Source organism: Ailuropoda melanoleuca, chromosome 6 (genome assembly GCF_002007445.2).
Source record: "Ailuropoda melanoleuca isolate Jingjing chromosome 6, ASM200744v2, whole genome shotgun sequence".
In the NCBI taxonomy this organism is placed as follows: Eukaryota; Metazoa; Chordata; class Mammalia; order Carnivora; family Ursidae; genus Ailuropoda; species Ailuropoda melanoleuca.
Genome location: NC_048223.1, coordinates 33,732,227 through 33,757,621, shown reverse-complemented (window position 1 = coordinate 33,757,621; position 25,395 = coordinate 33,732,227). Strand labels below are relative to the sequence as shown.

General features: G+C 49.5%; 1 protein-coding gene across 13 annotated transcripts in view; it reads left to right on the top strand.

The window, feature by feature from the left end:
- The window catches only part of TRAK1 (trafficking kinesin protein 1), a 118,440-nt gene that overhangs the window by 66,815 nt on the left and 26,230 nt on the right, over nt 1–25,395 (top strand). For 12 of the 13 annotated variants that reach the window (XM_034662169.1, XM_034662165.1, XM_011230545.3 and 9 more), the window contains 8 exons: nt 7,181–7,257; nt 15,581–15,697; nt 17,893–17,993; nt 18,845–18,953; nt 21,009–21,087; nt 21,959–22,089; nt 22,720–22,794; nt 23,475–23,612. In XM_034662169.1, the coding sequence (XP_034518060.1) occupies nt 7,207–7,257; nt 15,581–15,697; nt 17,893–17,993; nt 18,845–18,953; nt 21,009–21,087; nt 21,959–22,089; nt 22,720–22,794; nt 23,475–23,612 (801 nt within the window). In that variant the 5' untranslated portion in view covers nt 7,181–7,206. Of the gene's footprint in view, nt 1–7,180; nt 7,258–15,580; nt 15,698–17,818; nt 17,994–18,844; nt 18,954–21,008; nt 21,088–21,958; nt 22,090–22,719; nt 22,795–23,474; nt 23,613–25,395 lie in introns of those variants that run through there. The other variant, XM_034662173.1, reaches the window with a different exon arrangement.

The following is a 25,395-nucleotide window of genomic DNA, read 5'->3' as shown; positions in this document are numbered from 1 at the left end:
GCTCCCCCATGTTCACTCACGGGTGGTCCCATTCCCACTGCCAGCCATGGCCACCACTAAGCTGCTTCTGTCTCATTTGCCTGTATTGGATACTGCGTCGGAAGGAAGCCTACAGTGTATGGTCTTTCGTGTCGGGCTGCTTCTGAGCATACGGTCGTTGAGGTCCCTCCACGTGCTGCGTGTACCAACCCCTCATACCTTATTATGGCTCTGTAGCTTGCCAGGGGGCAGATGTACCCCATTCTGTTTATCCGTTCACCAGGAGAGGGTCATTTGGGTTTGTTTCCACTTTCTGGCTATCATGAGTAATGCCGCTGTAAACATTTGTGTACAAGTTTTGTGTGGACATAGGTTTGTTTTTTTTTTTTTCTCTTGGACAGGGGTGTAAGGGATTTGTACAGTGTGTGACCTTAGGCCATTCATTCATCTGCCTTCTCAGAGCCTGAGTTTCCCTGCCATAAAGTGTGGGGACACATGTGTCTAACCCACCAGCACTGTCACTGGCCGAGGTACGCAGGGGTTGTTGCCATGTGGCTGGGGCAGAATAGCCATTTAAAGATGTCGCCCTGCCTTCGGGGCGCCTGGGTGGCTCAGTCGGTTGAGCATCTGCCTTGGGGTCATGATCCCAGGGTTCCCTGTTCAACAGGGACCCTGCTTCTCCCTCTCCCTCTGCTCCTCCCCATAACTCGTGCTCTTTCTCGCTTTCTCTGATTGCTCTCTCTCTCAAATAAATAAATTAAAAAAATAAAGATGTCCCCCTCATCAAAATGCTTTGCCAGATTGGCCCAGTCTGGGAGTCTGCTAGCTGTCTTCCAAGGGAAGGCTGGCTGGGAAGAGTGCAGTTTTTACAGTGGTGGACTGTTGTCCTGCTGGGCCATGGGGAGGAGCAGGAATGCCCCAGATGGAGAAGCAGGCGAGGGACGGGCCCTGCAGAAGGAAATAGGCATATGTGGCACCAAGCCAAACCAAATTCAAAAACGCACAAAGCTTTAAATGACATTTATTTTGTAATGCCTGGAAACTTAGCACCAGTGGGGACTCACTTAGAATTTCACGGGTGTGGAGGGAATCTTTTTAGCCTGTGGCTTTCAGGTTCTGAACTTTCCACCCCTTGCCAGGAGCAGGGCAGACAGTAGGTACTTACCTGGTTTACTTCCTGGGGGATCGGGGCCAACCGTAGGGATGCTTTTTCAACTGACAACTGCTGTTACTGGTCACAGTGAGAGAGGGATAACCCACTGATTTGTGGACCATTGTCTCAGACACCTAACTGTCTAGACTGGGCATATTGAAAGCTTATTCAATATGGTTAGGGTTCTTATAAATATTATAGAAAATAAAATTTACTTTTTAAAAAGTTTTAAGGTAAGAGGAGGAATTATCAGGGAGGGGACTGGAATCACGTTCGAAAGTTGAAAAGCGATGTTCTAATTACTTCAAGAAATGGTCTATGAATAAGCTAGAACATAAGCCAAACAACCCAAATGCAAAGAAAACGGGCAGTCATGAATATCTTCTTTCTATTCATGGATATTGGTGACTTGGCCTTTGTGCTATAAGGGAGCAGTGTCTCCTGAGGTCTTGGTGCACACACACACCCACCCACCCACCCACACATACACACACACACACACACATATTTATAATTTAATTGTATGTATATGTGCACTTATGCCTGTATACACACACATATTTGTATGGGTGCAAAATATTCATTCATTTATTTGCTCCAAAGATATGTAAAACTGACATAGGAGAAATGTCATCAAAATTAGGTGAAGAAGTGAGGAGAGCTAATCTTTCACACAACTTTAGGAGAATCTTTCCACCACAGTGCACTATATAAGTGAGTAGTGAGGGCTGCCAGCCATAGTTTCTAGGAGAAGTCTGATAAGGCCAAAATGTCAAGGGGGCCTTGTAGAGCCGGTTGATGTGATGAGAAGGCCCGGGTTCCTAGGGAGAGCAGGTTGTGTGTTGGACCCTTCTTGCCCTCCACTTCATTGCTGAGGCCTGCCATTCTGCATCTGACTGCCTGCCCCGGCCGCTCCACTGCCTGCCCCACCCCTGCCCACTTCTCCCACTGCTGCTCCGGGGCTCCCTCCCATGCCCACGTCTGGTCTGACCATGGAGCCCCACACCCCCACCCCTGCTGCCCCTGGCCCCATTGGTTTCTTTCCTGCAGGGGTTTCTCTTGGGCCTCTGGTGGTCACCCCGAGCTTCCGACTGGCTGCTTATCCTTCGCATCAGGCAGGGACTCGTCTCTCTTCAGGGTCTGCTCTCTGTAGATACTGGGGATTTGTTGACTGCCATCTCACATCTGTGAACCGGAGCTGAAACATGGCTGCCAGCATTTATTCTCAAAATTGTTTTGGGCACGGTTTAATTTGCATAAAGTTTGCGTTCCTGATTTTCAGCCAAAGCCGCCGGCCCCCCTCCCTCAGAGCTGTACCCTCCTCCCTCCCTCAATTAGCTGACAGCCCAGTACAGGCCTCCCTCTCTCTGCTCATCCAGCCCAGGGCCACTCATTCCAGTCTGGCTTCACGATTCCACCTGCCCACCCAAGGACAGGCACTGGATTCTCTTCTCATTGCAAACCATGATTAGCTCCTCCTGCTCCTGGGAGGGTATTCCTGCTGCCGTAGGCCCTCTGCCTGTCACGTTATTCCCATGCTGACCTTAGCCGCTGTCCCCTTTGCCTTTGACTGCGCTAGGACAGCCCCATCGTGCTTCTGACCTTCCGTTGCATGCACCTGTTTTGCCAGGGGACAGTAGGCCTAGGAGATGGAGTGCTTGTGTCCCCTCTGTCCCGGCTGATTTACCTCCTACCCCTTCTGGTCTTTTAACTCTCTCAAGAGACCACTCCTCCATTTTCACAGCCATTTAGGATTGCCTTGGGTTAATCAACGGTCTTGACCACCGCTCCCCCTCATTTCTCTGTACTGTAGCCAGATTTTTTTTCTGAAATACAGCTCTTACGTGGACTCTTCCTCTTTGAGAACCCCCCAGTGGCTTCTGCTGTCCCATCATGGAAGTCCAGACTCCTTAAAGAGACTTGCCAGGCCTCACACACCTTGGGCCCCTGCCTGTCATTGCCCGGATGGAGCACATGGGCAGCCTGTTTTCTGTGTGCCTCGGAAGGGGCAGGTCTCCTGTCCTGGTCGGCACAGAGCCTGCTGCACGTTTGATATTGTGAGAGGGGTGCTGCATGTACGGTGTATCTGCTTTGCTACCGTAGGCACGTTATACTTCTTTTTCTAGGACGTAGACCCTAGTTTTTTCATATTACTATAGAGGTTTATGGCTGTCCTTTTACTTTAGTGTGTGTGTGTGTGTTCTGAACATCCTTTGGAAGCGGATTGATTTGCTAGCTCTCCCTTGGTCAGAACTGGAGCCTCCCTTTGGAATGTTGTTCCCATGGAGAGAGAAACAGGACCATGGTTTCTTATAGATTAAATATCTAGAAAGTCGGTGCTTGGAAGGTGCAGCCTGTACTTGTCTTACTGTTTAAAGGCATTGTTGGTCCTTTTCCCACCTCATTGTTCTCACCCCTACCCCCTCATTTCCTGGAAGAAAAACCCAAGACACACAACTTACAAGGCTTATCTGGAGCCTCATGACCTTTGTAGGGTCTCCTATAGAAACCTAAGCCTCAGAGCCCCGGTGCTGGGGATCGCTCCCCTATACCACAAATGCTTCTCGCTCTGTTTCTGCTTCCTCAATGTTGTTGATGTGTGCTGGCCTCAGCCTCGCCCTTGTATCCTCTGTGGCTCCCTAGCTCAGGACATGAGCAGACTGGCCTATGTGCAGTCCTTGCCACGCAGCCGGTTAAGGACCTTGGTCGGGTCCTTAACGTCTCAGTTTTCTTATCTGCGGAATGGTCATCATGACAGTGCCTACCCTGCGGGGTTGTGGTGAGAATTAAGGAAAAAGCACCTTAAATCCCCAGATATAGCAGGGACTCTGTGAATGTTAACGGCTGCCCCTGCTGGGAGACTTTTCTTATATCGAAACTCACCGTTTGCTAGCTGTATGACATCAGAGGAGCTACTTAACCTCTCTGGGCCTCAGTTTCCCATTTTAAAATGGGGTTAGTTTAAGTTCCTGCCCTGTCGTATTTATTGATAATCCGTATGGATGGTTATTGAACATGGCCTGGCTATAGGAAGTGTGCTCAGTAAAGGGCTGCTGCTGCTGTTACTGATTTCTCCAAAAAGTTGCATCAGGGAGGATCCCAGAACCCTATAGCGTAGTCAACTGTGTACTTTCTGAAAAATATTTTAAGTAATTTTTTCCCCTTCAGTACATGGTCACTACAAAAAAAAAATTAAAATTTGTAATGCTATCTAGATGTCAGTATGTTTATGGCTGTCCCAATTTTCTCCCCTGCTTTTATTATAAGTCAGTACATCTTTTCCCCATTGGGATTATATGTATTTTTTTTAAAAAGATTTTATTTATTTATTTGACAGAGATAGAGACAGCCAGCGAGAGAGGGAACACAAGNATATGTATTTTTTTTAAAAAGATTTTATTTATTTATTTGACAGAGATAGAGAGAGCCAGTGAGAGAGGGAACACAAGCAGGTGGAGTGGGAGAGGAAGAAGCAGGCTCATAGCAGAGGAGCCTGATGTGGGGTTCGATCCCATAACGCCGGGATCACGCCCTGAGCTGAAGGCAGACGCTTAACCGCTGTGCCACCCAGGCGCCCCGGGATTATATGTATTTTTAAAAACATAACTGGAATAACAATGCATGTCTTTTAATATCTCAGAGTCAACAGTGGTTTTTCATTTATGCTTCTGACTTCTGAAGCTGGGCGCTGTCAAAAGCCTGGGGACTTTTGGAAGGTCTCTATCTCACTCTGCAGCCCTGACTGTGAAAGATCACACCTGCCCTCCCGTCCCTGTGTGCGTGGTGACAATATGTGTCTGACTGGTTAATGTGAGAAAACCACTGCTCCAGATGTACATCTTATTGGATCAATGGTTAAAGCACGTTAAAGCTTTTTAAAAATTAGCTTTATAAAAGGAAACACGAAGGATCTTGTTGATGGTGGATACATGAACCTACACAGGTAATAGGATTGTCAGAGTTTACGAGTCACATGCAGGTGCACACATGCACACTCAGTGAGTAAGAATTAATCTGGGGAAATCCGAGTCAGATTCATGGATTGTATCAGAGTCAGTGCCCTGGTTGTGATACAATTTTACAGAATTTTACCACTGCGAGAACCTGGGTGAAGGGTGTAAGGGATCTCTGTACTATTTCTTAAGTCTGCATGTGATTATCTACACATGATTAATCACCCATGATTAATTGAAAAAATTAGCTTAAAAATTATTCTAGAGGAAAAAAGCAGCTCTGAATCCTGCTCTCTCCTGTTTGGGTGACATGGAGCCTGATTAAAGCATAGCTCCGTGTTCTTTGTCTCCACAACAGCAGAGGACTTGGTGCTCTGAGTTAAGAGGGTGGGTAGGTGCTAAGCAGGCCCCCAGTTGCAATCCTGGTTTCAGCACAGAGCCCTTTTGTTCCTGCCAGGGTCTGGTTCCGGTTGATGAGCCCGGCATGCTGATGCTTGCCTGCTGGGCCAGGGGGCTGGGGGGCCTCCTGCGTCTTTTCCTGCAGTGCTCCCGCAGAGCAGTTGTCCGGCCTGAAAACTAATGCCTGCAGGGACACAGGAATCTTTACTTAGTAAAGATTTCTCATGACCCCGAGCTGATGAACAAGTGACCGCAATTTCATCTGGCCTCCATCTCCATCAAAGTAAATTCTGGTTTAAACCAACCCTTAAGGAATCTCCCTCGCTTTTCCTAGCCGGACAGCCCCCACTGGAGGCGAGGGAAGGAAAGTGCCTGAGGCAATGTACTTCTTTCCAGCTCCCAGAGAAGTGTCAGGTGGAGGAGAGAGCTGGAAGGGGGTTTCAGATTTGGAACCAGATTTCAGATCTCTTTAAGCTAGAAAATCATTCCAACGGATCAGATTTCTCTGAGCTCATTCACTAGGGTGATCTTTACTTGCATTTAATAAAATATTCAGAGACCTATTGCATTCCTGCTGCAGCTTGCCATTAGCAATGCTAGAGGTTGGCTTAGTAATGCACTTAATTCCCAGCTGCCTTGCTTGGGCTGTTACTGAATGTGGGTCATTGTGAAAGCTGAACCAAGACTTTGGCTCTTAAGGAATTATTTCGTAGAGTCTTAGTTATAAAGAGTTACCAGTGGCAAGTTTAAAAAAATTTTACACTTGGGTCCTAAACCCATTTACGTTCATTCCTCCCTCCACAGAAAAAAACCTGTGATACGCTTCTTGGTGTTTGTGGAATTGCAGATCGATTCCTTGCCATCGATTTAAACTAAAACCACCCTGCGATTTTTCCGCAGACTAAAGCGTTCTTTCGTTGCGCGACCTTTTTCTCCAACAGAAGGAGAACAAAGACCCACCCGTCCTAAGGTGGCCTGCAGGCAGCCTCTTATGACCACAGGCAATTACATATGTGGTGAAATAGCACTCCGTGTGCACGCATGCGCCTTTGTGTATGGCAGGAGTGTAATCAGCCTTTTTGGTGTTGATTAAAAAGAATCTACGACCCTAGTTTCCATGGTAGGGAAACTGGTTGCCTAGCCTTAGAATGTAGGCCATTTGGGGGGGGGGCGGCTGTGCCATTATGAAACGGTCAGCTAAGATTGTTATTTTATAGTTATACCAATAGCTGCATTCCGAAGGATCCCACTCTGTCCCTGTGGTTGGGTCTCTGTGATTAGCGAGGTCCAGACCCTGTGATGCTTTCTGATCATTCACACACTGGTGGCTGTGCTGCTGACCCATTTCAGTTTGCTGAGTTTATATGAGGCCAGACCCCTTTCTACTCCTGCGCCTGGTCCTCTGTGCCCCTGCTAAGAGCGCGTGCACGCGCGTGCGAGCACACAACACACGCACACAGTGTCAGAACCTTGCAGGATTGGAAGTTACCCGCTCCCCTGAGCCCCCTGAGGCTCTTCCCTGGAACTGGGAAGTGAAATCCAGTGGTGCTGAGCACAGTGTGGCTCGAACCCAGCAAAACTGGCGACCCTTTGTGCCCGACACACAGGCACGACTTGAAGGCCGCTTTATTAGAGGGGTTATTTGTTTGGCAGGTTTGTGACATCAGTAGCTCATTGCCACTTTTATTTCTTGCAGTTTTATGTGCTGAAAGAGTTGGCCAGATGACTAAGACGTATAATGACATAGATGCTGTCACGCGGCTTCTTGAGGAGGTGAGTGTTTCCGGGGAGGCAAAGAGCCATTTATGATTGACGGATTGTAACTTACATTGATTATAGCGTACATCATTGTCTGTCTCAGTGAAGAATCCCCAAAATGGGGCCCTCTCGGGGTACAGGGCAGGGCCTTTACTTTTTGAACTGGTAGCTCTGCGGGTCTTTGTAGCTATAACTTGGCAAAAGGTATGTTAGGTTTTAAAAGGAATGTATTAATGACACCAAATAGGAATATTTGCTAGAATACCCGGTTTAAGATTTTTAAAAACCCTGAAAGTATTTTGTAACACTCTATTTTAAGGGTATCCAAAAGTGTCAGAAAAACACATCATTATTATGTCTTTGTAATTTTTTTGAACCTACCTCAGGTTAAGGGGATATTATGCAGCATAGAAATAATCAAAATCATCGTGGGAAAAAAAAATTAGGAAACTTGCTTAGAATTGGATGAGCTGCTGGTATTGGGACTCTGGTTTTCTCGGTTTCTTAGCACTCTGTTGGCAGTTGAGAATCCCGGTGCTGTGCACACCACTACAAACTGATGAGCACCATATGTATACCCCCATGCCTAGAACCAGCCAGAACACAGCAGGTTCTTACAGGTATATATTGAATAAATGCCTGTCTTTCAACGTTATCGGTCCTTAATGGCACTGGTGCTTAGACCCTCGTTTCTGCTGTGGAACCAAGACTGCCTTTGGGTCATGTTACGACTCATCAGCTTTTCTCCAGGAAAGGAGTAGAATAATGTGGGAGACACAGAAATCATTGTGGTCATTTTCAGCCACTGGTAGGACAAGGTTGAAACACAGGACCGAGCAGGAGTGGTGGGAGCCAGAGTTTTGGGAGGCATCTTTGTATCCCATTTTTTATGTCTCTCTTCTCCTGTGTTTTTCCCATCTTCACATCTAGTATTATCCCAGCTGCTCCAGCGGCTGGACTCTTTGGATTCCCCCTGAGTTCCTCAGGGCTCACCTCCCCGGCCATCCATTCCCCTCCCTTCCTCCTGCAGCCAGCCCTCCACTCATGGACCCAGTTGGGTGGCATGTGGGCAGGAGGTGAGACTGCTTGGCCACCAGCGTGTCGCAGCAGTTACCAACACCTAGGCCTCAAATAGGTGATGTTAGGTTTTTGGCTGTGTGATAGGACCATTGGGAGGCATTTTAGGGCATAGGCCTTCTGGTGGTGCTCCCGTTGCCACCATTATGGTGGCTGGCAGTAGGCACGTGGGAGGCTAGCTTGGTTGGCAGCACTAACTTTGGAAAATGGTTCCCACTATGTCCATTTCCCCCAATAGTGCCATGCTGTCTGGATCCCCTAGTAGTTCCAGCATCCACTCCTCACCCCACACCGTTAGCCATCAGGTCTAATGAGGGGTCCCTGTCTGGACCGTTCTTTTCATTCCAAGGCCACTCTACTCCATCAGCCCCCAGAGCCTCAGCAGGGAGTTTTCTGTTTCTCTCTGCAGCTGCTCCCATCCCAAGCCCACCGTGGCCACTTTGCCCCCCCTCCCCGTTAGAGACACTCAGAAGTCCTCACTGTGTCATCCAAAGCCACACATGAATCACATTCTGAAACCCCCTCCAGCTTGTCTCCAGGGACCTGCCCCTTCTTTCCCTGGCCTTGAGTGTTGTGCTACAGGGCTCATGGGGACCTTCCAAGCTGACCGTCACCACGACCCCCAGCACAGGAGTCATCCTGCAGTTCCGTTTGTTCTGTTCACCCAGCTGGATTAGCCTAGAAGCTTTTCCAAGGTGGGGACCATGGCTGGGGGCGGGGGGGAGGGGTTCTCTTCCATTTTAACCTTGGAAACAAATAGGCCTTTTGTAAATGCCTGCCACGGTTGTCCTGCTTGTCATTAAGGGTAAATCGTTACTGAGAGCTGCGTGTTGTCCGTGCATCGTCTCATCAGTTCTGCAGTAGCTCTCAGCCGTGGGTGCCACTGTCTCTCCCATCTCGGTGAAGGGACCTAATCAGAGGACAGAAGCAGCCCAGGGCCACATGGCTGCTTTGCACCCCAGGCTGGTACCTGCAGTGAGTGTGACTCTTACTTTTGGCTAGAGTGTTGACTGCCCTATATATTTAGCTTTGGGGGATATAGTCTGCTGGCTGTCAGTGGACATTTTAAAAACACAAACTGGGTCATATATTTTCTGGGATGCTGCCTCTGTGAGTGTCCGCTGCCCGCAGTTCTTGGCTCTTGCCAAGTTGGAGCTGGTAGTGCCCGGTGATCCCTCCCAGGCCAAGACCTGTCTCCACTTGGACGTCTGAGGATTGCTGCCGAAGGAGCCTGGGCCTGCAGCCCTTCGTGCTGATACTGGGTGTCAGTAGTTCCCATTCCCCCAGCTAATCTCCTAAACGAGTGTCACTCCCCAGAGAGCATGCTGCCCTCTTTTTAAAAACCCTGAGCTGTCGAAAGGAATATTTGTGGGGCGCTTCCTTCAGGTGGCTTTGTTTTGCCTTCTTTGTTCTATTTTTAGCCGCTCATCCTGGCAGTGGTCTGTGTGTCCCNTTTTGCCTTCTTTGTTCTATTTTTAGCCGCTCATCCTGGCAGTGGTCTGTGTGTGTGTTTATTTGTAATGCCATTCTTCTCCCTGTCCTGATAAGAACCACCCCTGAGTCACTGCCTTTCTTTGGAACTAGGCGGGTTCCCGGTTAAAGTCTAACTGCCTTGGTCACGTGACAGTTGTACCGGGCTGTGTTTTGCTTGGCTTGGCTTTGGTTCGCTTCCTCCAATCATTTGCTTTGGTTCACAGGCCCGCCAAATGCAGGGAGGGTGCTGGGCGGGGGTGTGCACAGGGTGCCAGAGCGCAGCCCTTGGCCAGCACGGAGCTTTTGTTTCTGCCTCTAAGGGGAAGGCCATTCCAGGGCTTGCCTTGGCTTCCTGTCTTTGGATTTACCTTTGGGCAGAACTTGCCTTCCCCCCCTCCCCCCAGTTTGGAGAGGGTCGTTCCAAGGGCCCCTTAATCATGCTTTTTATGCTGAGATTGGTGAATGAGATGAGTCAGCCTCGAAGCGTGGGAGGCGTGCTCTCCATCTCCAAGGNTTGGTTCACAGGCCCGCCAAATGCAGGGAGGGTGCTGGGCGGGGGTGTGCACAGGGTGCCAGAGCGCAGCCCGTGGCCAGCGCGGAGCTTTTGTTTCTGCCTCTAAGGGGAAGGCCATTCCAGGGCTTGCCTTGGCTTCCTGTCTTTGGATTTACCTTTGGGCAGAACTTGCCTTCCCCCCCTCCCCCCAGTTTGGAGAGGGTCGTTCCAAGGGCCCCTTAATCATGCTTTTTATGCTGAGATTGGTGAATGAGATGAGTCAGCCTCGAAGCGTGGGAGGCGTGCTCTCCATCTCCAAGGGCTGTGTCAGACAGCACCAGCACCACTGGCAGAAGGGGCTGAGCCAAGTCACAGTCTTTTTAAGCAAAGCACTGGCCTGAGGATGGAGCGAGCAATTGGAATGAACTTCGTCCACCTGGCTGCATTTTCCAGAGGAAGGAGGAAACCGGATCTTTCAATAGTTTATTTCCAAGGGCCTAAATTATTTATTTGTAGTCTCTCATTCTCACTTAGTTTAACCCAATGGTCATTTCCTAGCTGGTTGCCTGTTTGCAGAAGTAAACAATTACCTTATGTTGGCTGGTTGCAATAAATGCCAATGTGTTCATTCACATTTATCCTCCAAGAGAAGCCCAACCGGTCTGTCCTTTTCGTAAAGAAAAGCCAGAGTGACAACAATAAGTTTTTAGTTACTATAAATTTTAGATGAGCTGTTTTAGATAACTTTTTGTTTTAAAGATTTTATTTATTGGGGCGCCTGGGTGGCTCAGTTATTAAGCGTCTGCCTTCGGCTCAGGGCTTGATCCCAGGGTCCTGGGAATGACCTGAGCTGAAGGCAGATGCTTAACCGATTGAGCCACCCAGATGCCCTAGATAACTTTTAAGTAATCTCCACACCCAACATGGGGTTCAAACTCACAAACCTGAGATCAAGAGTCACATGCTTTACCAACTGAGCCAGTCAGTGCCCCCCTTGGATAACTTTTAGACAACACGTCACTTGTTTAATTTTTTCATTTCATCCATAAATAGTTTTACTATAACTTCTTGCCTTTTTTTCCAGCAGAGAGTTTTTATTTATATTACTATAAAGATTAGATTTTTGGTGTCGATGGGGTGAAAGCTGCCCCACTGTGGGGCAGGGAGGGTGAGCAGCGCCCAGGTCTGAGGTTTGGGGTGTCATGGGGAGGGGCTTCAGTGAGTGCACAGCCCATTTGTTTTTCTTCCCCTGACCGTTGCTGTTGGGCTCTGGCCTTCGTGTGCCATGGGAAGCCCTCACTGTCCTTCGGGTGCTCCAGCTGGCCTTGCCCAACGGGCTTCCATAGTTATAATTTTTGCTTGATTTCTTTGCCATGGAGTCTGCCCACAGAATGTGGCCAAGGCATACAGAATGTCTGTGCTTGTTGGAACTTCGCATGACGCATGCCATGATGGATGCGTGATGTCATGTACACCAGCGAGGCTGTGAAGCCTCTGGCCTTAAGCGCTTGCTGGANGGCTGGTTGCAATAAATGCCAATGTGTTCATTCACATTTATCCTCCAAGAGAAGCCCAACCGGTCTGTCCTTTTCGTAAAGAAAAGCCAGAGTGACAACAATAAGTTTTTAGTTACTATAAATTTTAGATGAGCTGTTTTAGATAACTTTTTGTTTTAAAGATTTTATTTATTGGGGCGCCTGGGTGGCTCAGTTATTAAGCGTCTGCCTTCGGCTCAGGGCTTGATCCCAGGGTCCTGGGATCGAGCCCCACATCAGGCTTCCTGCTCCTCTGGGAGCCTGCTTCTCCCCCTCCCCCTGCTTGTGTTCCCTCTCTCACTGGCTGTCTCTCTCTCTGTCAAATAAATAAATAAAATTAAAAAAAAAAAGATTTTATTTATTTATTTGACGGGGCTGGGGGTGTACAAGCAGAGGGAGCAGCAGGCAGAGGGAGAAGCAGGGTCTCCACTGAGCAGTAGCCTGATGCGGGACTCGATCCCAAGACCCTGGGATCATGACCTGAGCTGAAGGCAGATGCTTAACCGATTGAGCCACCCAGATGCCCTAGATAACTTTTAAGTAATCTCCACACCCAACATGAGGTTCAAACTCACAAACCTGAGATCAAGAGTCACATGCTTTACCAACTGAGCCAGTCAGTGCCCCCCTTGGATAACTTTTAGACAACACGTCACTTGTTTAATTTTTTCATTTCATCCATAAATAGTTTTACTATAACTTCTTGCCTTTTTTTCCAGCAGAGAGTTTTTATTTATATTACTATAAAGATTAGATTTTTGGTGTCGATGGGGTGAAAGCTGCCCCACTGTGGGGCAGGGAGGGTGAGCAGCGCCCAGGTCTGAGGTTTGGGGTGTCATGGGGAGGGGCTTCAGTGAGTGCACAGCCCATTTGTTTTTCTTCCCCTGACCGTTGCTGTTGGGCTTTGGCCTTCGTGTGCCATGGGAAGCCCTCACCGTCCTTCGGGTGCTCCAGCTGGCCTTGCCCAACGGGCTTCCATAGTTATAATTTTTGCTTGATTTCTTTGCCATGGAGTCTGCCCACAGAATGTGGCCAAGGCATACAGAATGTCTGTGCTTGTTGGAACTTCGCATGACGCATGCCATGATGGATGCGTGATGTCATGTACACCAGCGAGGCTGTGAAGCCTCTGGCCTTAAGCGCTTGCTGGATATTCAGTCTGAGAATTTGTTCTGGTAGACAGATTCAATAGGCTTGAGTTAGATTTGCGGAGACCACTCTTTCGAAGAGAAATGGACACTGGTATTGCGGTTTTAATTGAGTGTTAGCCGGCTGAAACCATTTGCACGAGAGGCTAATTTTGAGTCAGCCTGGAGAGGTCGGTGCCCTCCCACCATTCCTTTGGGTCCTTTCCCCCACATACCAAAGAAGCACACATGTTGAGTCTCAGAAGTGATGAAAGGCCGCTGAGCGAAGGACCGTCCTTGGAAGAGACAGTCGCCAGCATGGATGAGCACACAGATGAACATCTCAGTTCATTGGGCAGAGTCGCTGGTCCGCTTTGNTTCTCTTCTCTTCTCTTCTCTTCTCTTCTCTTCTCTTCTCTTCTCTTCTCTTCTCTTCTCTTCTCTTCTCTTCTCTTCTCTTCTCTTCTCTTCTCTTCTCTTCTCTTCTCTTCTCTTCTCTTCTCTTCTCTTCTCTTCTCTTCTCTTCTCTTCTCTTTATATCCTACAACTCTGAATCATAATGCTAGGAGATTTTTTCCAAGGGCAGCTCAGCCAGTCGGCCCCACCAGCCCTCCCCATTGAACAGAGGAGGGAACCGGGTCCCAGGGATGTTCAGAGCCCAAGCTCATGGCTGTGGAGGAGAAGGGTTCGCCCTGAGCAGGTCAACTTTTGACCAATACCTGCTGTAAGAAACGCATCTCAGGCTGTGACTCTGTACTCACGTAAATAAATATATGACAAGCAAAAGCATAAACATGAAATAAGACCCTTATTCTGTTGAATGCACTTCGGTATTTCAATTTCGTGCTGTTGAATTTCATTTAAAACAAAATATCCGTTGCCATTATGAAAATGGTTGTCAGCCTCCTGACGGTTCATAACCTATGTTTGGGAAGAGCTAGACTGGAGAGTGCCCAATGCTTGTTCAATGGAAGCCATGGGCCCCAAGGCCATGTGGGTGGGTGGTTAGTAGCTGGTCAGAAGCTGAGACTCCTCCCCAGCTTTTTTTCCTGCTCTAAACTACATGTTCCCATTCATCTGCTTTTTACACCAGCTGGACAGAATAATTAGCAGAAGATTCTTAAATGATTTCGTTTTCCAGAGTTCTCCTCCCCTTGCTACAAGGGAGCAAGTTGAATCTAACCACAGTGGCAAACAATCTCTCGGGCACGGACGAGTCTGCCTTTGGTGCTGGCATCTCTCCTGCTGTCTGCACTCTCAGGGAACATCTTTCCTCCCACAGAGGCAGCTGCATCTTTATTTATTATTATTTTTTTTAAAGATTTATTTATTTATTTTAGAGAGTACACAAGCAGGGGGAGGGGCCGAGGGAGAGAATCTCAAGCAGACTTCCTGCTGAGCGTGGAGCCCAACACAGGGCTCAGTCTCACAACGTTGAGATTGTGACCTGAGCCAAAATCAAGATTCGGCTGCCCAACCGACTGAGCCCCCCAGGCGCCCCAGCAGCCATACCTTTATTCGCCGCTAAAGATCTTCCCTTGTGTACCGCTCTGCTACATACAAGCAACGTCATCGGCTGAACTGCCAGAAACTCCTGTGTCCTTAACACAGTCTTTGTCTCTGAAGTAAGGCAGTTTTATGCATTATCTCATTTTGAAAGTATTAAAAAATTTTTTTTTTAAGTTTATATTTTTTAATTTCTATCCATAACGTTAGGGCTCAAATTCCCAACCCTGAGATCAAAAGTCGCACACTCTTCCCACTGAGCCAGCCAGGTGCCACTTGAATGTTTTGTTTTTGTTTTTGTTTTTAAATAAATCTAAGTACAGGCATATGGGTGGCTCAGTCAGTTAAGCGTCTGACCCTTGGTTTTGGCTCAGGTCATGATCCCAGGGTCATGGAATCCAGCCCCTCATCAGGCTCCGTGGTGAGTGGAGTCTGCTTCAGATTTTCGCTCCCTCTCCCTTGGATCCTCCCACTTGTGCTTGCTCACTCGCTCTCAAATAAATAAATAAATCAAAAAAATTATAAAAGGATCAACCCAAGCATCCTCCATTAAGTAAAAGAAACATGCTATTGGATTTCAGAGTAACTTTGAACATTTTTGTTTCATATGAAGTAAATATAAATAGCTCAGTAAATTCCATCTTCATCTGTTCTAACGAGCCTGCCTCCCTGCATCAGCTCTTGGCCGCATTGCAAGAGCCCTGGAATTTCTGTGCTCGTTCATTCATCCAGCGAGCAGTTATTCTGAGTATTTCCATGTGCTGGGGCCTGGGGATACAATAGCGCAGGCCTCAGGTAGACAGGTTGTCAAGTGATTTCACAGACACCAAAAGCAGCTACGGAGAAATGTTTTTGGAAGCACGTTTCTCTCGTAGGAACAGAGACTTGTTTTCATCGGATTTTAAGGTTCTCTCCCATTGCCCGAGGTCTGCGTAGCTCTTACACATTCTGTGGGCAGAGCATTCCCTCTCTTTGAACAGGTATCAAACCTGGGTGTGTGGATGGTGAGTTATTAATACCCTTGTTAGTTCTAACCGCTCTGTTTTCCTCAGTTGACACTGAGCACCCTGGGTCCTTCAGGAAGCACAGGTGTTCTGAACGTCTGTTCTCACTTCTGCCTTTCGTAGAAAGAGCGGGATTTAGAACTGGCTGCTCGGATTGGCCAGTCGTTGTTGAAGAAGAACAAGACGCTAACGGAGAGGAACGAGCTGCTGGAGGAGCAGGTGGAACACATCAGGGAGGAGGTGAGCTGGTGGCCATGCCGTGGCTAGGCGGGCTTGGGCTCAGGCCCCGCGCTGCCTGTCCTGGGGCGGCCACCTGGAGGCAGAAGGCTGCCTTCCTGCTGTTGCTTCTGTTCGGACAGTGTGGACAGCACCGGTTGGGGTAGGAACAGCCTCCATCTACCCACGAGGCCCACTAGGTACCCCCAGGCCTGGACCAGTGTACTGGACCAGTGCCAGTACTGGACCAGTGCTAGTCCCCGTCCCCCGAGAATCCAGATCCTCATGAAGGCTGGGAAAGACACTCAGCTCTCGGCAGGAGCGCACGCGGGCTGACACGGCAGTGAGCAGAGGTTCCTGGGGCAGGTGGGCACAGGCAGGCCAGAGGGGAGCCCTGTCAGGAGGAGGCCAGCCTGTGCTGCAGGGTAGGGCAGCGATGGCACATTCTTCATTCCAATATAGTTTTGTGTTTGTAAAACAAGACGAAAAGAATAGGCTGTATTGTCATTTTAGGAACCCTGTCATTTCCATGGTACAAATCTTGGCTGAAGGGCATCGTTGGCAGGGGAGGGGGTCTGAATGCTTTGGGCTTATCTTAAGGGGCTGAGGTTTCCGAGGGCAACACTGGTTTTCTGGAAGGTTGTGGTGCAGGCAGGACAAGGAAGGCTCTGCAGAGTTGGATGGGGTCGCTGGAACAAGGCTTAGGAGTTAGAGCCTGGTCCTACTTTGTAGCTGCTTTCCCATCATCCTGTTCTTTTAACTGCGAATTTTAGCTGTGAGGACTTTCACTTGACCTTCTTCTTCTCCTGGTCTTCCTTATTTTGTATCAGAAACCTTCTCAGCGGGAAAGGAGGCCCTGACTCATGTCTGTTAGATGTATTCAGACCTTTTCCTCGTTGAAGCTGGTTTAGTAACAGTAATATTGATGAAACAGGGTTGCTAATATCTAAGAAAAGTTTTCATCCTGGGTGGCTTCCTTTGAAAGATGATATGGTAGAATATGGTCTTGTTTTGGAGAAGTCAAGTCGCCCCCTGCTTTCCTGGCACCCAGCATCATGACTTGACCTCCCCTTCTCTCAGGCATTAGAGCAGGCCAGGTCAGCCTGGCCTTCTGAGCAGAGGACCATGCCGCTCGGGGAACCAGTAAATGGTCACCTGCTGTCCTTTGTGTGCTGTTCCTCCACATGACTGCCCTGGCCTGGGCTTCCCTCACCTCACACAAACAGCACCCACCTCTTTGGAAGTGGAAATGCCTCTTTTTCCTTGGAAAAGCTTTGAATGGGGAAGATGTAACATGTTCCCCTTTGGCACATCATTAAATTGTCAGTCTAGATGTTGAAACTAAAGCTATTGTGTGCATAGAATTTGCTTCTCTGTGGAAGACGTAAATACCCACTGTGCTGTGTAGGAAATAACCGTAGCCCCAAATCAAATTAGAAACAAGAAAGAATGAAAACTAGATTGTAATTCTCGCTTACCACACTGGTTCCCTGTTCATCAGTAGTGAGCAGTGAAAGGGAAGTGAAAAATTTTATGGCACAGGTTTGTTTGCTTAAGATGTTAAGTATAAATCAGGCGACTTGCAAAAACCGTCCTAGTAATCTGTATGGCCACTTCCTGGTGGCTGCCTCCTTTCTCTCTGTGGTCAAGATAGCACAGAGCAAGGTCTGGCCAGGCTTGGCCACGAGCCCTGTGAGGGTGTAGCAGTCACAGGGTGGGGTGTGAGTGTGCCAAGTGTGACAGCGAGGGTGGACAAGCTGCTTGTCGCTGCCCACCCAGAGCTGGCGTCACCAGGAGCCCGGTGCAGGGTGGCATTTGGTTTTGGCAGAAGTAAATGGCCTCTCCTTTCATTTGGTAACAGGACCTTTTTCTCTGGCCATTTGCCCAGCTGGTCATCTGGCTACTTGCAAAGCCCATATGCTGTCTTGCCCCCTGCCCAACATCATTCTAGAGCCTTCTAGTCTCACCTCCTCTCTGAACCAAAGTAAAAACTATAAATCTAGGCAGAGGGTTTTCTGTCCAAGCACAGTTGACTGTATTTTTCTTCAGCGGGATCAAATGTAACCTCTTTTTCTTGAAAAGCACAAAACCAATGACATGCCTTCACTTTGGGTGAGGAGTTGAACGCGCGTTGTCCCCCAGCAGCAGGTGTTTGAACATGGAGGGGGCATTGTCCGCGCTTGGGGCTGAACGCCGGGCCTCTGGCCGTGCCTATGCAGGTGTCTCAGCTCCGGCATGAGCTGTCCATGAAGGATGAGCTGCTTCAGTTCTACACCAGCGCAGCCGAGGAGAGCGAGCCCGAGTCCGTGTGCTCCACCCCGTAAGTCACCGAGGGCCGTGTCTCTGGGGCTGGCCTTCGTCCGTGTCCTTGGAGTTGTCTTGGCAGGGTCGCTTCCCCAGCGGCTCAGGTCCACTGCTCCCAGACTTCCCCAGACCAGGAGTCTCCATGTGCCTCCAACAAATTGATTGCACTATTTTAGCAGGGCGTGGAAGGACAGGGTTCTTCCCCTCAACTTAGATTGACCCGGCCTGGTCACGGGTAACAGGGTGGGCCCCACGGTTAGAGGATAGCACTGGGTTCTGGAGCCAGAGGTGCCATGGTGGGCTCCTGGGACAGAAGGTGTGGGGACTTCTCAGAGAGTCAGCAGAACCTCACATTAGGGGCATGAACTCTAGAGCCCAGGGGACTGAGTTCAGACCCTGGCTCTGTGGTTTCCTAGCTATGTGCTCTTGGCCAAGTTACTGAACCACTCTGTGCCTGTTTCCTCCTTCGTAAAATGCGAATACTGATAGTGCTTCATTCAGAGGGTTATGAGCATGAATTGACTTCATACCTGTAGAGTACCTAAAACTAGAACGTGTTCTAGGCACATAGAATTGCAGTGTAAATATGAAATAGACTTCTAGGCATCTGGAAATGTGCACTGGCGTTGAATAGTTGATTCTACTGAGTTGTGAGGCCGTGTGGCAACTGCACACGGTGGCCAGAGGGTTGGGATGGGGGTCCTGAGTGCTGGCGAGCCTGTGTGCCGGCAGGTGCTGTTTCCCTGGGGGGCTGCCGTCCCCCCTGCATGGTTCATAGCCCTCCCCCGCCCCCAGTGGAAATGGTGGTTTGCCAGGTGCAGGGAGCCAGTGTCTCTCCCTGAAGCGAGATTGCACTTTCTCCCCCAGGTTGAAGAGGAATGAGTCATCCTCCTCCGTCCAGAATTACTTCCATCTGGATTCTCTTCAGAAGAAACTGAAGGACCTTGAGGAGGAGAACGTCGTACTTCGATCGGAGGTGAAGTGCACTTCCTGCCCTTGTCCCTCTGGAGGGTGGTGGCCCCCTTTGCCTTATCTGGCAGGAGGAGCCGTGCTTACGGTGCCGTTCTCAAGGGTGACCGTCTGTGGGGAGCCACCTGAGCTCCGTTCACCCCGGCCCCCAGAGCCCGGCAGGCGTGCCTCATCCGTGTGCGGGGCATTGGCTTCTGGGGGGCTGAGGATTCGGGGGTTGTCGGTGTGGGTGGGAAGCGTGGCGAGCCTCTCCTCCTTTAGTTAGGGCGGGGCTCCGTCGGTGGGGCCTGGCTATGGTGTCCTCCAGTTCCGCCATGGAAATGACAGGGACGCATGTTGCCGCAGGTCACATAGGCTCTGAGGGAATGTGGTACGTGAGAACGTGGAGACAGATTTCTTAGACGATTAACTTAAAAAGGTAGAGCTGGGACCACATGGGGACTCCTGCTTTTGAGTGTTTCTGACTAGCTAGTTGCTGTGCCAGGCACTTTGCCTGTGTTGTGTTCTTGTTTTTCGGATTTTTTTCAAATTTCACAGCAAGGCTGGAAGCGGGTTACTTTGCTTCTCGTTTACAGTGAGAAAGCTGGGACCCAGGCTCCTAGGTGTGTGATTTGCCAACCTGCGCAAGTGAGGGAATGACAAAGGCAGGATCTGCAAGGCTCTGTGACTCTGAACCCATTACTTCCCTTCACCCATGGCCCCTGCCTGGAAACACTGATGCATGCAAGTTTAGTACTTTTTGTCTTAATTATCAGTGAGTTTATGCTCTCCATCCAGAGGTATGCTTTGTCAAGTTTGGGCTGCATGCCCACCTGAGCTGGCCCAGGGCTCCCTGAAACCCCTGCAGTAGGGCAGACCACCTTGAACTTGCCCACGTGTTGGAAGGAGCCTCATGTCTGGGCTTATACCAGGGCTATGCACGAGGAAAGGATCATGTTCCCATAGACCCTTCATCTTCTAGTCCTCATTGACTAATGGGAAACACAAACCCAGAGCCACCCAGAGGGTTGTGCAAGCTTTCTCTGCCAGCCAGTGGCCAAGCCAAGACTACTGCCCAGAGCTTACCCTCCCAGTGCCTGCCCCAGGTAAATTCTCCAGTCCTGGGTGCACAGTAATCTGTGTCTCTGTCAGAGTGTTCACCTAAAGCAGGTGGAGGGAATCTGACCCCATCTACCAGTTCTACCTCAGTTTTCGGGAGCGTAGTGTCTCCTTGGGGCCAGGGCCTGAGGGCTCAGGGATACTCATCTCCACCTGGGATATTTTCTTCAGACCTTTGGATCTCTATTTTCTCACCTTGTCAGAGGTGACAGGGAGCAGGCTATCCAGAGTCCTGGGATAGCTCTTGGGTCTCTGAATTCTAATGCTTTTGTACCGTCCCTTGTTTTTACTAAGCTGATCACAGAGGCTCTAACTCCAGCTCAGACCTCAAGCACAGTGCCTTGCAGAAAGCAGGTTACATGACACGTGTTAGCCATTCTTTTTTTTTTTTTTTTTAAGATTTTATTTATTTATTCGACAGAGATAGAGACAGCCAGCGAGAGAGGGAACACAAGCAGGGGGAGTGGGAGAGGAAGAAGCAGGCTCATAGCGGAGGAGCCTGATGTGGGGCTCGATCCCATAACGCCGGGATCACGCCCTGAGCCGAAGGCAGATGCTTAACCGCTGTGCCACCCAGGCGCCCCCGTGTTAGCCATTCTTGTGGTCATCCTTAGACGGTAGGCGGAGCTGAGTCCTAGACACTGTTGGGGTCACAAAAGGGAGCCAGGACAGATTCAAATGAGTAGACACCAGGGTGGCGCTTTGCAGAGTGCATATCGCTTTGTGTGGCTCCCTCTGGTGGTACACCTTTTTCAGCTCTTAAGCTTTGAGGATCCGAGATCCCTTAACTTAGCAGGGCATTCTGATGGACTTTCTGTATTTGAGGGTGTCAGGGATGGCAGGTGGGGAGAGTGTGAAGGGCAGCTTCCCAGACCCAGGTTAATCTTCGCTCCGTGCCCCAGCCTTGCCCACCCCACCAGTCCAGGTGTGAATGTGGAGCCTCTGACCTGAGCCTTGTCCACAGGCCTGCCAGCTGAAGACGGAGACCATCACCTACGAAGAGAAGGAACAGCAGCTGGTCAACGACTGTGTGAAGGAGCTGAGTATGGCCTGGTCCTCTTGCTCCATCCCCGTCCCCTCTTTTTACTTTCTGCAGCTGCCGTCATTGTGACGAGACCCCCCCGCCCCGCAGTCTTACGTGGCACCCCTCACCCTGATTCATGAGAAACTGGGTCCTAGGTTGTCAGCCATATGCTGTCCCAATTTCTCACTGAGACGGAGGTTTAATTTTGATTCCGGCTTTCTGCTGGAATACTGGAGTTACATGATTTCTAAGTTAAGCCCAGTTACAGAGGTCCCCTGTCGATGTACCAACACTAATCAGTTATGGTTTCTCATAACTGATGTGTGAAAGGTGAGGCCAGAGTTCTCCCGCTTTGCAAACAAGTACTTCCCTTGCCCTCTCTATTGTAGTTTACAAGTTAAGACAAAAGGGCAAACAGTATTTTGAATTTCAGCAAAACAATAAAAGAAACACACCCTGTGTTCCAATCTAGTAAAATGAATTATGACTCTGAATATGGGTTGAAAACACCCAAGGGAATTATATGGTATGGACACAGTTCCTTCTAGAACAGGGTGCAGCAGGGGTTCCTGTTAATGATGTGGGTCCGTTCACACATGAACGTGGGGATTCAGGATGATGCAGTTTTGTGTGGGGTGGCATCTCCCAGCTGACTCCCAAAGCCTGTCTGACTCCCTCTGGTCAACAGGTTGGGTCCCCATACCAGGCCCCACACCTCCTTCTCATGATAGACAGAGCCCATATGGGAAAATGGGCCCCGTTCCTTCTCCAGTCCTGGGAAGCGCCCTCTCCTCCCCCTGTCTGGTAACAAAGATGCTTTTTCTTGTGCAAACCACAAAGAAGCCTTTCTCTCTGGGTCTGACTTCCTCTTGTTGTCTTCTTGGTTAAAGGGGATGCCAACGTGCAGATCGCCAGTATCTCAGAGGAGCTGGCTAAGAAGACCGAAGACGCTGCCCGCCAGCAAGAGGAAATCACGCACCTGCTGTCACAGATAGTTGACTTGCAGAAGAAGGCGAAAGCTGTAAGGCTGCTTTTTCTCTCTGGCTGCTGCGGATACGTTTGTCTCCGAAGACTGTGCTCTTTGGTTTCATAGTTTAGGAATCAGTGCTGCCCCTTTGGAGAAAGGGCTTATTAGCAAATTCAGTAGAATCAAGTTAGTCGCCCTGAACTGGGGAGGGCATCATAGGCGCACTTATCTCCTAAAATTAATCCACACATGAATAGAATTCGTTAAGAAATGTGCCAGGGATACGGAGTTCTGCAATTTAACTTGTGAATTTTCTAGCCTAGGATTTGTTGTTACGCAGTGCACCTGGTGTTCCCGCAGCAGAATAATATCCCCTTTAGATTTAAGACGGAGCAGCAGCAAGACAGCAACAACAAAACAAACACAGTTTAGCTTCGCACGTCAGGCCTTTGCTAGAAGCATGAGGTGAAGTGCATCTGGGAAGGGGCTGTGCCTGCAGAGGTGGGCGTAGGGCGGGCTGTACAGAGTGAACACGGACAGAGGAAAGGCTGCTTTCAAAATTACAGAAAAGACGAAATGTTACCGTAGAAATATGATAGGATCAGAACCGATCAGGTAATAAGAGGAAGACAGACGTTTCCAGGTATATTAGAGGAGAGGCTTACGGCCCTTGCCCTGTTGCAGTGCGCAGTGGAAAATGAAGAGCTGGTCCAGCACCTGGGGGCTGCGAAGGATGCCCAGCGGCAGCTCACGGCTGAGGTGAGCACTCCCCTCCCCCCAACCAGGCGCATCGCACTTAGCGTGAGCACCTCCCTCTGACAGGCCCCTGGTCATTTCCACCTTGCCAGCCAGTGTATCCTGAATCGAAAGCCATTCTTACTGGTAATTCCCGCTGATGCTGTGACTGCTGGCGAGCACCTGCGAGGCCGGGCCCTGCCCAGCCTGCTCCTGCTGAGTGTCCCGTGAGGGAAATGGCACGATGCTCACCACGGAAAGGAGCCCGCTCAGAGACATAGCTAGAAATGAGGGTGTGACAGTTCACTCTCCCATTCGTGGAAAGTTGGCTTAAAAAAAAAAAAAAAAGATTTATCTTAATTTTTTATTTGAGTATCATTAGCACACAGTGTTCCACCAGTGTTAGGGGTACAACGTTGTGATTGGACATCTCTATCCATCCTGCCGTGCTCACCACACTGTTGCCCCATCTGTCATCACACAGCACCGTTACCGTACCATTGACTAGATTGCCTCTCGTCCCCGTGACTTACGCATCCGGTCACTGGAAGCCTGTGATCTCAGTTGCGTGTTAGACCTTGGGAGGTTTCTGAGGCTAGAAGCACGCCCCATCTGGAAGGCGAGCTGAGCCTCGAGGGCCCTTTGGTGTGCACTTGGAGGCACAGGGCAGCCCTGACCGTGCGTGCCTTTCCGGTGTCGTGCAGCTGCGCGAGCTGGAGGACAAGTACGCGGAGTGCATGGAGATGCTTCACGAGGCGCAGGAGGAGCTCAAGAACCTTCGGAACAAGACCATGCCCAACACCACATCTCGGCGCTACCATTCGCTCGGCCTGTTCCCCATGGTGAGCGCCCGCCCGCTCCGTGTCCCCTGCTCCCCACCCGCCGGGGGGCCCCTGGCAGGGAGGGGGTCCGGCGGGGATGCTTGGTGGGTGGACTTCTGTTCCACAGCTTAGATGTAGATCTGCGCCAGGGGCTCGCATGCCCAGCTCCTGGCTCCTTGATGACATGAGGCAGATTGATTCTTCCTTTGCTGTCCCTCTGACTCAGTCCTTTTTTAATGCTCGTGTCCTCAATTGCTACATTTCTTAGGAACCTCAGGTATTTGGAAGATGTTATGCATACACTGTTATTTTCTAACCTTATTAGAGTCTGAGCTATTTTGGCCTCACAGTGCATTCCAGAATTCTTTGTTGCCCATGCAGTTCTGGTTCTTTCCAGGCTTACTGATCATCCTTTTGGGAGCTTTCAGTGTCTGTGATCTGAAAAAGTCTCTCTTTCCTCCAGGAGCGGTGTTTCTATTTCTACAAATGATTTCCCTGCAGCCTTATTTTGTAGCTCTGGCCTGATCTGTTTCATGTTTGGGCTTTAGGGAGACATGGTTGAGAAGGGGATTTTCCAGGTTAGCCCCTCCCTGTGGGGATTCGGCAGCACCGGGCAGGCCTCCTCTGCTGGTCTTTTCCCCATGACATATTATGGGCTTCCTCATCGTACCTTCTTCTGTCAGACTAAAGCCCCTCGCAGGCGGGGACAGTGTCCCTTTTGCTCCTTTCCTCCTTCCCTGTCTGTAATAACTCTGCTATCTGCTTGGTGCTTGTTATGTTACGGAATTGTACATACTAATAGCTACTAGATTTGGAGTGGACAGACCGAAGAACAGATGATCAAGAACTTTTATATTCAGGCTCTGTTTCTGTGGTTTGATGAAATACCAAATTCTCTTGGAGGAGATAAGAACTTTCGAGAGAAACACTCCCAAATGAGATATAAGTGGACGGTGGCTTCAGTGTTTGTGACACTTGGTCCCTTTGGAATTCGGCCTTTCCTTGGGGCTCTTTCCCTTTATACCTCCCCACACCCTCACCCCCATTGCTGACACTGCACCCCTGCCCCCGCCCCGACCCTTGTTGTCTGCCCCACTTTTTCTAAATCACTATCTCCTTTCCTTTTATATACCAAAATCAGGCTAGAACAATCTCTCTCTCTCTCTTTCTGTCTCAGCTTGATTGAAATCTCATGAAACCAAAATGAAAGATGCATAACTTAGCTTCCCAAGGGACATATTGGTGATCCAGTGTGTCCAGGAATCCCAGTAAGGGCAGCAAAGAACATTCTGTGCCCCCGATGCCTCCATCTAGAGCCGATGACACTCAGCTCACAGACTGGCCTATGTAGCGATGTACGCTCCCTGCCTCAGTTTCCCTCCCTCCTGGCTTCCCACCTGGGCTCGGTGGCCTCCTGGGGGCAATTTATTTCCCGTGCACTTAGGAGGCACTCCACTGCATTCCCCACTCTCAGGGACAGACCTGTTTTCAAACGAAGCCATGACATAGAAAAGTCAAACTGAAAATCTTCATTTGGGTGTCTTCTGCTTTCATATTTGCTGAGATGGAGCTTTCGCTTGCCTTTTCCTGTAGCTGTTGGCACGGCTCGGTTTTTGAAGATGGCTATTTTTAAAGCGCATTGTATATTAAAGGTATTTGAGGCACTGAGTGGTGTTTCTGGAGCAGAACGCCCAAATCTGCCGCTCTTGCTCCCAGCCTTTCTAATTGCTGAATCCAACTGTGAGTAGCAGTTTCTGCCCGAGGAGTAGTTGTCAGCTCTCTTGCTATGGCAGGAGTTCCAAAT